The 15064-nt window shown below is 41.6% G+C and overlaps 1 protein-coding gene across 3 annotated transcripts in view; it reads right to left on the reverse strand.

Moving 5' to 3' along the window:
• PPFIA1 (PTPRF interacting protein alpha 1) overlaps positions 1 to 15064 on the reverse strand; it is a 93483-nt gene extending 78419 nt beyond the window's left edge. For 2 of the 3 annotated variants that reach the window (XM_069471709.1, XM_069471707.1), the window contains exons 1-2: positions 14856 to 15064; positions 13286 to 13549 (exon numbers count right to left, since the gene is read on the reverse strand). In XM_069471709.1, coding sequence (XP_069327810.1) covers positions 13286 to 13549 — 264 coding nt within the window. In that variant the 5' untranslated portion in view covers positions 14856 to 15064. The remainder of the gene's footprint in view (positions 1 to 13285; positions 13550 to 14855) is intronic. The other variant, XM_069471708.1, reaches the window with a different exon arrangement.

The raw sequence follows: 15064 nt of genomic DNA on the forward strand, positions 1-15064 counted from the left end.
ACGCTCTGCAGGGACAGACAGCTTTCTGGGCCATCCTCGCCACTTGCCCACCTTGGCCAAGGAACACACATCGGGGGAGAGGGTGGGGCGCCACATGCCTACCGAGACAGACAAGAGGTGTGGTGATGCACACTGCGTATGACCTGCTTCTAAACCATTCATTCCAGTCAGTAGGTCTCCATCAATCACGAAAAGGAATGGAGAAAGGGAAACGAATTATTTTTTGTAAAATGCCTTCAGACAGCAAGAAGAATAACGGCCTCCCTTTGACGTGAACACACCCGGTGTCCGTGGTGGAGGTGAAGAAGCTGAGCCACAACACAGCAAAGTCAGATGCCACACAGAACTTCTTTAAACCTTTATGCATCAACTGCATTTCCCACTCAGTCACAAATGAAGTCCTTTATATTTTAATTTGCATGAAAAGAAATACCACACCGGACTATTCACATTAATCCTCAGACTATTCAAAACAACCTTGGCCTACCACATTTGTCTATTTTAGGGTACATAAGATACTATGATGACCTCACCTGTCATTCACATTTTCCCCCATCAACTATTTTTAAGGTGGAAGGAAGAAACTGCTCTGGCTTTTTTTTTTTTTTTTTGGAGACAGAGTCTCACTCTGTTGCCTGGGCTAGAGTGCCGTGGCGTCAGCCTAGCTCACAGCAACCTCAAACTGCTGGACTCAAGCAATCCTACTGCCTCAGTCTCCCAAGTACCTGGGACTACAGGCATGCGCCACCATGCCTGGCTAATTTTTTCTATATATATTTTTAGTTTTCCGGTTAATTTCTTTCCATTTTTTAGTAGAGATGGGGTCTCACCCTTGCTCAGGCTGGTCTCGAACTCCTGACCCTGAGTGATCCACCCACTGCAGCCTCCCAGAGTGCTAGGATTACAGGCGTGAGCCACCGCACCCGGCCTGCTCTGGCTTCTTAACATCACCGTAAGATTGCAAGATAGAACAATCACTCAGAAATATTGATTAGTCTCAAGTAAAACTTTAACAACTTCAGCATGCTGCTACTTGAAATCAATTTTTCTGTTAGTACTGGCAAAGGCTTAAAACTACAGCAGGAAGGATAATTAGCCCATTTGCAACGCAGAAAAACTGGGAAATGCAGGATATGCTTCAAGCTTCCAAATTTATTTTCACAGCAAAATGAAATTTCCTCCTGCGAATGAGAATGAGACTCTGTGAAAGGCAAGAGTATGAACTCCACGGGTGAACCTCCCTGCCAAGAGAACCACAATCCAAAAGTCTGCAGGATGCAGCCAAGTGCTCATTTTTAGCTACAGGGAAAAAAAATCTACAAAGTGGAAACATTTTGTCCACATCTCTAAATTAGCATTAGCAGGCGCCAACAAAGCTCTAGCTACGCTTCATTTCTGAGAGTCAAAGGGGGCACTATCACTAATTGCTCCAGGATAAAAGGCAAAACCCAAGACTGTCCCCTACAACCCGGGACATGTGATCACCCCACCTAGAAGGGCTGGGTGGGGCAGGGCTGGGAGCAAGACTTTTGAGTATGCATTTTTATACAGTTCTGCCTTTTGAACCACGTAAATGTTTCATGTATCTGAAAAATAGTAAACCTAAAAAGAAAAATGCAAACCCTGAAAGCAAGAATTTAAATAGTAACAAATGAACCTAACGGTATATCAAATTGATAATTACTTTATCTGTGTGGTTATGTTATACCAAGTTGCTTGAAAATTCATAATCCCAACTGCATATTCTTAAGAGATATTTATTTTAAAGTCCAAAAGAATTGCTAAGAAATCCTAAAACTTCACTCAAAAGGTTGATTATAAGAACAACAGGGTATCAAAATATTGAAACCATTTTAGGTATATCATAGGATAAAGAAAAAAATGTTAATATCATTTGAAATCAAGGTCAGTATAAGAAAATAAATATAAATGTAAAATAAATTAAGAAAAAACTAAGTTTTAATTTATAAAGTAATATCAATATGAAATTGAAGTTTTTCTTTTAATGAACTTTTTTCTAGCTCTGTCCAATGACAGATGTTAACTCCTGTGACATCTAGCTCCCAAATACTGATTTCTGAGTATCACTCTCCCACTAAAAGGAACCAGGGCTCTCTAGAGGAATGATTTCAGATCCTAGGCAGTAAAAGCACAAGTGGGCCTGGGACAGATTTTTGTGCCAGGAAGTAATGAAGCACTCAAAACTAATGGGGTCTTGGCAAAAGGACAGAGGAGCCATCTGAAGGGGACAGTGTGAACATCCAAGGAACGATGACTGATTGTAATACACTGAATAAATACACATCCAAGTGTCTACAGCGATTGAGAAGATAGAAAGGGAACAAAGGAGAATGCTCTTCTTTAGGCAGAAGGGCAGAGAGTTGGAAAAATCACCACTTTGCAACTTTCAACATCACAATTAATTTGGGCAGAGGACACTAACAGAGGCTAAAACTAGTTGGTGGAAAGTCACTAGGGAACAAGCAATTGCAGAGAAAGCCAGAAGAGGGGTCTGCAATCTCCACCTCAGCCAGGTGGCCCCACTTCATACCACCAAGAATGAGACCACCGGACCCGTGTCCCTCTCGAAGTGACGCTAAAAGCAGGGGGGAGATGGGTAAGGCAGGAATGCAGTAGAGATACTCAACCACACAGTGCAATGAGAATTTACTTTACACATATTTGTACTTTTAACTCCTATCGTTATCTAACCAATAAAAAGTGCAGATGTACAAGTTGTGAGAGTGAACATCATTATGCATGATGTCTCTTCCAGATAAGAAGTGTTTCCTTAGCAGAAGTCAAACTGCTGTGTCAGAATGTGAGCATTTTTGAGGATCTTTAGACACAGGGCAAAACTGGTTCTCCAAACGATTTGTACCGCATTACTCAGTTGTAGCTAGCAAGAGTCAGCAAGCAGAAGACAAGATAAGAGAGGCCTAATCTGAGAGAACGGCATATTTACAAAGAAGCTGTAAGAAAATGAGGAATCTGCACAGGGGAACTAACCACAGCTGGGGAGGAACTGGGAGAGGCCAGACCAGGAAAGAAGTGAAGAGACTGGAGTTTGGCTTCAGCCTTAATTTAAGGGAGGTGGAGAACTGAAGCATTTTGCGCAAAGGAAAGGCAATCAGACTTGCATTTTAAGATGATGCTGCAGCAAGGTGTTATGAACTGGAGGCAGCTATGGAGCAGCCAGGAGGCCACTAGAGGGTCCACTCTGGCCAGTGGGCCTCAGAGGTAACCTTTAAGGGATGGAGAGGTCTGTCCACAGCAGCTGGAGATGGGCAGGGCACGGTTAGTGCAGAAAAGGACGACAGATGTCTCCTTAGTTTCTGGCCTGACGAGGGAGAAAACTGTACCATCCACAGGAGTAGGGACAGATCTGGGGGAAAGATGGTTTGGGCCAATGTTGAATTTAAGGAGCCTAAAGGCCACCCAAATGGAAGTACACCACATGACACGCAGGCAAGGCATCTGTGAGACAGAGCTGTGAGAGTGAAGGAGTACCCAGGAAAACCACCTCCCCAAGTTCTGTCCACACAAACACGACGGAAAACAGAAAGCGTTCCCACATGGCACCATCCGTGCATTTAACTTGCTCAAACCAAACACCACAAGTGCTTTTTCCTCCCATCTCTTTACACAACTAAAAAATATATGTAGGCTATATAACCCTTATTACAAATTGAATATTCAGCACCTAGAACAGTGCCTGACACATAACAGGCACTCAGTAAAATACTTAATACATTAATGTATACATTATTCACATATACGTAAACATTATGTGTGCTGCATTAAGATAGTATGTCTTTATGTATATAATATTAAAAAGTATGTATCGTTCTGTGCCTTGTGGGATGGGCCGGGGCAACCGTGCAAGACCCAGTGCAAGACCTTGTCTCCAAAAAAAAAAGGAACTATTCTAACCAATGATTTCTATCCTGTGTCCATTCTTGCCTCTACCTCCAACCCACTATCCACATAGTATGATCTTTTAAAAACTCCACCAAATCATGTCACTCTCTCCCACTAAGGCTACAAGGTACTTAAACAAAACAGAAACAAACAACTCTTCAACTCTTCACCTTGCAAGGCTCTGTCTGATCCCACCACAGCCTACCTGGCCAACCTCACCTTGTTCCACTCTTCCCTCCAGGTCCAGGAACAATGGCCCAGTCCCCAGCCTTGCACCAGCTAAGTCCTTCCTTGCCTTGCCCAGGTAGCCCCACTTCTGAGGCAGCTCTCACAGCGGCTCCTCTCAGCCTTCAGATCTTGGCTCAAGAGCGATCCCTCGGAAAGCCCTGCCTTCCTGGACGACAGTGCAGCCACACTCGACCAAGGTCATGGCTTTCCTTTTAACCATTTCATTCTGTCCTTCACAAGCTGCCTTTGTCTCAAGCAGGTGTATTAAGTAAGCCCTCTGAGGGCAGGGATTCTGTCTGCACAGAGCACTCATATTCACACAGGGCTCAATAATGGAAGGGGTGGTTCTGTCCCCTTGCCGATGATTAAAGGTACGGAGAAACAGGCCAGGCACAGTGGCTTAGGCCTGTAATCCCAGCACTGTGGGAGGCCAAAGCAGGAGGATCACTTGAAGATAGCCTGGACAACATAGTGAGACCCTGTCTCTATTTATTAATATTATATTTTTTTTAAAAAGGTGCAGAGAAACAGAGGAAGGCAAGACAGGGCTGCTTTCAAAAAAATGGCAAAGTGAGTGTGTGCAAAAGGGAGAAGATATAAATGGTCCAACAGTATTTTGAAAGGATATATTTAACTGTTTCATAAACCAAAAACAATGAAAACAAGCATGGTATTTTAAAAGGGGTTTTACCAACTACTACTAAAAAAAGCACATTGCAGGGGATACCATCTAAACTCAAGGAGTCGTCGTTTGTACCAACCCCCCCCCCCCCCCGGGAAGAGTCCTTTAGCTAATTTTGCCTATTTCGGATTCTTAATTTATTTACTAACTTGAGCTTAGCAAGTAATAAATCAAACCTTACTGGTGGTACTTAACAATTAAATTATAGTAAAGTGTTGTAGCCAACTTTGCATTATAGCAATAACTGAGAAAAGCTTGTGATTTTTTATACCAGAATTTTTCAACCTCCAGCACTTCTGACATTTGGGGCCAGGTAGTTCTTTGTGGTATGGCCCCACGCAGTGTTTAGGAGCATCCCTGCCCTAGTGGTGACAGCCACAAATGCCTCCAAACACTGCCGCCAATGTCGGCATCTCCCGTCTCCCCAGCCCTCCCCCAGGCTTTACTCTGGCATCTTTCACCCCACTCTGTCAGGTTTTTCTTTTCTAACACTCCCTGTCCTTGTAGTCCAGCATCCTACTTTGGGCTATTAACACTTCAGGCCTACACTGCAGAAACAGCCTCCTGACCAGGCTATGCATGTGCCTTCTTCCCTTTCCAATCCAGCCAGCACATTTTATACCACTACTGTTTAATTTTGACAAGAAACACAACTGACACAGGCAGATTTATTTTTCACTAAATTTTGATTTGATTTTAAGACATTATTCCTTAAGAATACTCTGAGTTCTCTACTACTGTCCCAAGGACTAACAGACTGAGAGAGACACAGGCAAACTTTGAGGCCCCATCCACAGTTCAACCCAAACATATTCTCTTTTCTAGGTCTTATATGCTAGAGTTCTCCAAGTAAGAGGTCTTTTAAAGACTGTAAAATCACTACACTAGGGTTTAGAATAAAATCTGCATTTGAATAGGCAGTTGAAACTTTAAAGTGGAGGCCTGGGCAGTGGCTAATGAGGCTGAGGCTGAGGCTAGAGCTCAGGAGTTTGAGACCTGATTGAACAAGAGCAAGACCTCGCCTCTACCAAAACCAGAAAAAATTAGTGGGCATGGTGGTCCCAGCTACTCTGGAGGCCGAGGCAGGAGGATCACTTGAGCCCAGGAGTTTGAGATTGCAGTGAGCTATGATCACGCCATTGTACTCTACCCGGGGCAACAGAGAGAGACTCTGTCTCAAAAAAAAAAAAAAAAAAACTTTAAAGTGAAATTAGAGGGAAACCTAAAAGCAGTAATTTTTAAAAACAGTCAAAAAGAAAACTCCTGTGTGATCGATTCACAGAATTAACACCATGTAACCTCTCCCACCTTCCTAGTCTTCTTTGCCACTATCAGATCACAAACCCTTCCCATATCAAATAATGATGATCAATATATTTACTATGACTTTTATATGTTGCTACAGATGAAGAGAGCACACCAGGTTTTTTAATCCACTTTCAGTTATAAACATGGGTAGCTTGTAGTACATCAACCCATCAAGAACTAGAAAAGCTGAACACATTTTTAAAGTCTGTTTGCAGGCATCAAAGCCATACCTAGGCAACCACAATGGGGAGGCCAAGATTACAAACAAAAAGGAAGCCCACAGAGAGCCCCACTTTTTCCCTCAGGGCATATGACAATTCCGAAGGATTTGGGGCAGTGCAATGATACAGTAGGAAGAAAACACAGCAGAAAGCAGTGGCTAACAGAGCTCTGGATGGCCTCATAGGGGCTGGGAAGACAAAGCTGGAGTATAGGCTGGACAGCCAGGAATTCAGGGGCCAAGATTCCAGAGAAAAAGGAGACACAGAAAATGAGCCCAGCACTCTGCAAAACCTGGCCAAGAAGCTGAATTTTCAGTAGTCTCATGGTGTTAGGGAGATAAAACTTGGGCTTTGGGACGGGCCAAGGAGGAGGGGTCCTGGGAAACACACTGGGGTGGGGGTTGGGGGTAAAGGCAGCTTAAACTGAGGTTTACAAGACTGAATCCTAGCATCAAGTCACTCAGTCCCTGACTGAGCCGAGATGATCTGTCCCTACCCTAAGCGTGTGTCAAATAATAAAAGGAAACTCACTGAAGGAAGACAGTATCACCTGGCACCTCCAGTTTTTAATACATAATACCTGATACTCAATTTAAAAAATGAAAATGGGCATATCAACAAACAGGACCAAGAGAAAAAAACAAAAATAAATAGAAACACACCAGGACATGACCCATATATTAGAGTTATTGGATGCAAACTTCAACGGTTCAAAAATGTACTTGGCAAAAGGAAAAATTTCACTGGAGAACCATAATACTAAAAAGAATCAAACAGATTCCAGAACTGAAAAATACAGTAACTGAAATTAAGAACTCAAGTTATGGGCTAAATAGCAGATTGAACAACAGCTGAAGAGAGGATCAGTGAACTGGAAGATAGGTCAGTAAACAAATATCTATACAGATATACACAGAAAGCCTAGAAAATATAGAAATAAGCATAAAAGATGTACAGGACATGGCAAAAAAGATCTAATGTGCATACAAATGAAGACCCTCAGAGTGGAGGAAAGACAGAATGGGAAATAAGGAATATTTACAGAGAGAATAGTTCAAACTTTTCCAAAACTAATTACGAATCAATCCACCAATATAATGAAGAACAGCAGTTTTGCTGATGCCTAAGGCAAAAAGAATGTGTTAAAAGCAACCAGAGAAAAAAACATACTGCCTTTTTCAAGAAAAACGAAGCCAGAAAATAATGGATAGGTAGCTATAAAACGGTGAAAGAAAATAACCTGGAATTCGATACCCAGCAAAATCATTCTACAAAAGTGAACCCAAAATAAAGACTTCTCAGGCAAACAAAAATGACAGTTCATCACCCACAGACATGAACCAAAAATAATATTAAAGAAAGTTCTTCCGGGAAAAGAGAAGTAATCCCGGGCAGAAACATGAAAAAATAATAAGGAATGAAGAGCAACAAAAAGGGTAACAATGAGGATAAATCTAAATAAACATTAGCTGCACAAAACTGATAATGCCAAAAACATACCTAAAATTAAAATGTATAAAAAAATGACACTATAAAACAATGACACAAAAGGTGGGAGGGAGTTAAGTGCAGTTCAAGTGTCTCAAGAAACAGCAGTGCCTAGAAAGCAGTAAAGGTACTAAATCAGGCTTAAATTTACAATGCATCTTGGGCAGGCGAGGTGGTGGCTCTCGCCTGTAATCCTAGCACTCTGGGAGGCCAAGGCGGGAGGACTGCTTGAGCTCAAAAGTTGCAGACCAGCCTGATCAAGAGCAAGACCCTATCTCTACCAAAAACAGAAAAAATTAGCCAGTTATGGTGCCATGTGCCTGTAGCCCCAGCTACTCAGGAGGCTGAGGCAGGAGGATCACTTGAGCCCAGGAGTTTGAGGTTGCAGTAAGCTATGATGACGCCACTGTACTCTACCCAGGGTGACAAAGATTCTGTCTCTAAAAAAATAAATAATAAAATAAAATAAAATGTATCCTGTATCTGTTAATGTGGCTACTAGAATCTGAATTACATGATTAGCAAAGCTGACATAATCGATAAATATCAAATACTGCATTCCCACAAATATACATTATTTTTAAGCACCCAGGAAACACTTAACAATACTAAACATATGCTAGACTATCAGGAAAGTCAGCACATTTCAAAGGACTGAAATAATGCTGAGTGTATTTAGGTATCTAATGGAATGAAGCTAGAAATCAATAAAAAGATAACTCTAGAAAATCCACTCCCAAACATTGGAAAGTTAAGAAATACACTTTCAAAAATTTTCTTGAATAAAGAAAGATATCACAGTGAAAATTAGAAAATTTTTTACATAAATGATAATGAAAATTTGACTTATCAAAACTTGTGCGATGCAACTGAAAGTGTGCTTAGAAGGAAACTTACAGCCTTAAATACATATATTAGAAAAAAAGAAAGGCTAAAATGAATTATCTACTCAAGAAACTAGAAGTTGGTTCTTTGAAAGAGCTTTAAAAAATGACAAACTCCTTGTAAGATTGATTAAGAAAACAAGACAAAGCAGGAATTACCAGCACCGAGAATTACCAAAGGCGACATCACTGCACATAATAAGGACATTACAAGCCATTGTATGCTGACAAATTGGAAGATGTGGGCAGCCTGACCAAATCCCTAGGGGAAAAAAATGCCTGACCTAAACAGACACACAAAGAAATACTAAAACTCTCATTTCGACTTACAAAATTAATTCTGAAATTTTTCCTTCTCACAAGGAAAAGTCTACACCATCTGCTTTTGCCAATTCTTCTAAACATTTAAGAAAGAAAACACCAATTTTACAGGAACTTTACTAGGGAACAAACAGAAAAACAAAGAACACTTTAAAGACAAGCATAACCTTGATACCAAAGCCTAGCAAGGACAATACAAGGAAGTAAAATTACAAGTCAATCTCTCGCAAATATAGATGCAATAATCTTAAACAAAATATTAACAAATACAATCCAGTAAAAGAATTCACCGAGATCAAGTTAGAATTGTTCTAGAATTGCAAATAAAAAAAGTTAAATCACCACATAACAGAAAAATCACCTGTCTCAAAAGATGCATAAAACACATTTAAGAAATTTAAATTTAATACCCTCTCATGATTTTTAAAAATTCTTAGCAAACTAAGAATAGATGAGAATTTTTGCATTTTGATAAAGAATACCTGCAAAAATCCTACAGTAATTATCACACTTAAGGGTGAAATAGTGAAAGCTTTCCCCCTGATAGTGGGAGCAAGACAAGGACGCCTACTGTATTCTACACTGGACTACAGATCTTAGCCAGTGCAATAAGGAAAGAAAAATAAAAATGGTTATAGCACTTGAGAAAAAAGAAACTGTCATTATTATCTGCAGACATAACTATGCACACAGAGAAAATACAAGTATTATTCCTATAAATAAATTTAGCAAGATGAATATGCAAAAAATCAATTCTATCTCTATAATGCTAGTAATAAACAATTATATAACTTATTTTTTAAAAGATACAATTTATAATGGCATCAAAAAAATCAAATACCTGTGAATAAATCTAATGAAAGATGTGTAAGACCTATATGCAGGAAACTAAAAAATATTAAGACAATTAAACAAGATCTAAATAAACAGAAAGCTATTTCATGATCATGGATTAGAAGGTCAATATTAAAAAGACGTCATTTCTCCCCACACTGGTCTATAGATTAAATGCAATACCAATTAAAATCCCAGTACATTTTTGCAGGCAAGAGGGCCAAATGGACTTTAAAATTTATCTGAAAATGCAAAGGGCCAAGGCTAGCTAAGGAAATCTTGACAAATAAAGGTGGAGGACTTAAATTACCAGATCTCAAGACAGACTATATCTACGGTAATTTAGACAGTGTGATATCTGTGCAATAATAACCAAAAGATCAACAGAGCAGAAGAGAGTCCAGAAACAGACCCATACATTGATAGTCACTCGACTGAGATGACAATGCGGTGCACTGGGAAAAGGATGGTCCTTTTAATAAAGTACACAGGGTTAACTGCATATCCATATACTAAACAACAACAAAAATAGGAATATTGGCCCCTATCTCACACCATAAACGAAATCAATTTCAGACGGAAGATGATTAAAGTTTTTACTAGACAATGTAGGATAATACCTTCATGAACTTGGCCTAGCAGATTTCTTAAACAAGACACAAGCATTAAACATTACTGAAACAATTGATCAACAGGGCTACATTAAAAATTTAAAACTTCTGCTTATCAAAAGATACCACTGAGAGAGTGAAAAGTCAAACACAAGAGCCTAAAAACAATAGATCATAGACACATGTACTCAGAACATATAAAGAACTCCTTAAAATCAGTAAGAAACAAAACAGACAACCCGATGGAAAAATGGGCCAAAGACAATCATTTCACAAAAACAACATCCAAACAGCCAATAGAGGCCAGGTGTGGTAGCTCACGCCCATAATCCCAGCACTTTGGGAAGCCGAGGCAGGAGCATTGCTTGAAGTCAGGAGTTTGAGACCAGCCTGGGCAACATAGCGAGACCTCATCTCTACAAAAAACAAACACACACAAATGGTCAATGAACACATGCAGGGAAGCTCTACCTCTGCATGTTACTTGTCATCAGGGAGTAGCAAATTCAAACCACACTGAGCTAAATACCCACCAGAATTGCTAAAATTAAAAGAATGGACAATACCAAGTGTTGCAGAACATATGAACTGACTTCTCATACATTGCTGGTGGTAGTACACAAACTATCACAATCAATAGGTACTAAGGCTGAACAAATACACACAGTATCACCCTGCAATTCCTCTCCCTTCCATACACCCAACAGAAATGTATATATCTCTGCACCAAAAAACAAGCAAGAATATTAGAGCCACATCTGTAGAAACTAGAAGCAACCCAAATGTTCATGAAGGGTAGAAAGACTAAATTATGTTACATTTGTACACTGGATTACCAGACAACAGACGAGAATGAGCACAGCTATATGAGACAACACAGACGAATCTCACAAACATAATGTTGAATGAAAGAACCAAGAAACAAAATATATGTATTATTTTATTTCTCTCACATAAAGCCAAGAATAAGCAAAAGTAATCAAAGTTGAAATGTGAAGACCGTGGTTAGCTTTGGGGGACAATTACTGGGAGCAGTTAGGCGGGCGCTTCTAAGAAGTCAGGTAATGTTCCACCTCTTGATACGAGTGGTGGTTACGCAAGTGTGTTAACTTTGTGAAAAGTTCACCGAGACATACACTGTGGTTTGTGCATTTTTCTAATGTATGTTACATTTCTTGACAGTATACTCTGATTTGCCTACATAACGTGCCAGGAGTACAAATGCACTTACTTGACTCATTCACCTATTTGGTTGCTCTATTAGCCACCAAAGATGAGCCAGATTCCAGGAAAGGGAAGGGTCCAAAACAAATTTACTTACTGGTTCCCCTGTTTCTGAAATGCTGGGATCAGGTGCTCAGGAGGTGACGTGAACTGTTGGCACCATCGCATTATCCACTTGACTAGGCATTTCCAGGCTACTACACTGAGCAGTAGCCAGAAACAAATTACTGAGCAACCATCTCACCAGTGGGTGTGACAACCCCCACTGCTGAGACTAACTGTACAAAATTCCTGTCACTTCCTGGACATGTCCTGTATGTCCATGCTTTCCAAAAACTACCTTATTAAATACAGAAGTATCTGATATACACCTCAGTATATGTACCTCAAATTATACTTAAACACAATTTAAAAAAAAAAAACCTACTGAAAAGATTTGCAAATGTAATAACATCCCAGTAAAACATAAGTTGACCAATCCTTTTAAACTTGTGTTAATAAAATCTGACCTAAACAAACTTGCTAATTTATAAGGTTCAAATGAAAAAAATTTTAATGATTCTCTAACCCAATGAAAAAGGAACATATAGCATAACATCAAATTCTTGTTGCTAAAAAGGAAATCCAAATGTTTGGCTTATCAATCTTTCAGGAGAACTGACTATAGCCAAGAAATGCATTAAGGCTAGTAATTACTCAGGTACTAATTTATCACTGCAGACCCATCATGAGAGTACAAATGTATGCTTATGGAGGTCTACCTGAAGGCACCATATGGGCACCTATTTTGAATAAGTAAAACAGCGCCTAGACAACTCCTAAGTAACACCCAAGTAAACACCAAAGTAACCTCCTTATCTCCCACTGCTCTGCATCATTCACCTTACACTTTTCTAGTTTTAACATTTTTCTCTCTTCACCTACCATTAAATCTTCATTCAACTCAATAAGGCTTTGAAACACTGGTCTAAATGTAATGTACTTAGAGAAACAACTTCAATTGTTCTAAGCTTTAAAATTCTTATCTGCTAAGGAGAAAGTTCCTAAAGAATCTATCTCTAGTCTTCTATTCCCTAAAACAAATTTGACTTATAAAACACAGGTGTTCTGACAAAGGTAGACTGTAAAAAATTTTTTTCTGTGAAATCAATATTATTTGTCTATTAGATTTCATTAGAAAATTGGAAATACATGAGATACAATCCATGGGAAAATACACATTTAACAATAAAAGGCTTACAACAGAACGGAAGGCACCATGTAGCTTGTTGCTTCATGGTTCTTTTTCAAAAACTCTGAAGTACTTCCCAAATCTAGGCAGTTCCCCAAAGACAGAAGTGAGAGTACTAAGGTATTTTCACATGACTTTAGAGTACAACAGTTTGTTCTCCCTAAGAAGTTTAATCCTCAGGAACTTTGTATGTGACTTATAAACACCAGAAGCCATAATTTCACAAATGGTTACATAAAATACTCATCTAAAATATTAACAAAAGAGGACACGAATGGAAAACATTTAGTTGAAAAAAAAACTGTGGAATTTCAGGTTAAAAGCACCCATACCTGTGGAAGTGCAGTGTTGAGCTGTCTCTGTAGGGAATCTCTTTCATGACCAACCTCGTGTAATTTCCCCTGTGTTAGTGCCAATGTTTCTTGAGTCTCTCTCAGCGTGTCCAGAAGACGGTCCCTTTCTTCTAGCATGGAGACCATCAACTGTTCAAAATGTGAATCTGCATCTGGCTGCGAAGGGGAGCCGGATCCATGGCTCCCACTTCCTCCTGGGGGGCCTTCTGCTTCGCTGATGGTCGGCATCACCTCGCACATCATCTGAAATGAAAGACCCAGGCTAGAGTCATTAAATGCAGCATACAGCATACAGGTTCCTGCAAATCTGCAACTTTATAGGTAGCTGTAGCTAATAAACAAAGTTTGGCAGCCTCATTATTCTCAGATCTGTTATGCTTTCTACATAAATAAGCGGGAAAACGTACACAGGGAAATATTAAGTGCGGGAACACACATGAAGACATTAATACAGACAATAATCAGTGAAGGGGTAAAAATCAACAAGACTACCTCTCACATAAAAAGCAAACCCCGTGGTACTTTGTTTGCAAAGTTGTACTTTTCAGTTGTTGGAAACAAGTGTGTTTCTGTTACCTAATTTTTCTATTTCCCAGTAGGGGAGACAAAGTCAAAACACATGCCACCCAATCATTTTTCAGGAAAAGCACAGAAGGAGCATAGAGCCAGTAAAACTGACAAGTACAAAATCCATCAGGCATCTTACAGGAATGTGTGCAGTCAGCTCCTGAGAAGGACTGACGGCTCCCTGAATTCTTGGGCTGGATTTGGTGAGCACTAAAAGGAACTGGATTCATTAAGTGCTGGGAGAGGTGTTTTTCAATGGCTGCAATGGTTGGTCAGTCAACCTAACTTACGTAAGTTTACTGCTTTAAAAAAAAAAAAAAATTCCACAATGGAAATATAGTAGGTCGATACAGCTAGGGACGGCTAGGAAGGAAGGAAAAGTGAAAGGTGAGATTATGAGAGGCTATTAAGTGTCTCAAATATAAAGACGGGGAGAGGGAAAAGGGGGCCACTCCTGAGGCTTCCGGGCAGCATTCCGGGCCCGGTGGACCCCCAAGACGGAGATGCCCAAAACAGCGCACCTGACTATGATAATGACCTAGTCTAACCCACTCGCACCGCACTCCTTCCCCTCCCACATCAGGTGCTACAGAAGCCCCCGGACCCCAGGGTGGTGAGAACCACTGACAACGGGCGCCGGCCCGGCTCGGGGCTTCCCGCGGCGACACGTCTCCGCCCCTCGCGCCAGCGCTGGGGTCACCGGGGCGCTGGGGTCAGGAGAGGAGGCGGCGCGGAGCCCCGGAGTCGGTCCCTCGGGGAGAAGGGGAGGCGCAGGGGTCCCGCCGGGCGCCCGCAGGGCTCTCCCACGCTGGCCCGGCGCCGCGGGCCTCGCCTCCAGCCCCCGCCGGCGCCGAAGCGCACCCTTTCCCCGGGGTGACATTCAATCGGCCGCGGGGCCGCCGAGGGAACGGGGACTTGCCGGCGCCGGGGCGCCCTGAGTCCCGCTGCGCCCGGAGCCTGCCTCAGTCTCCCGCTCCCTTACCTTGCTCGCCGGCGGCAGCGGGCGAGGAGGCTCCGCGGCGGCTGCTCGCTCCAGGCGAGCCCGAGGGCCGACGAAGGCAGCCCACAGCCGGCGTCCGCCCGCCGCCCCACGCCGCGGCCCCGGGGCCCGCCGCCCCAGTCACTAAGGCCGGCCCGCGGCCGGACACTGGAACAGCGGAGGAGCGGGCCCGGCTGCGCGTCGCCGGCGTC

The sequence above is a fragment of the Eulemur rufifrons genome, chromosome 6 (assembly GCF_041146395.1).
Source record: "Eulemur rufifrons isolate Redbay chromosome 6, OSU_ERuf_1, whole genome shotgun sequence".
In the NCBI taxonomy this organism is placed as follows: Eukaryota; Metazoa; Chordata; class Mammalia; order Primates; family Lemuridae; genus Eulemur; species Eulemur rufifrons.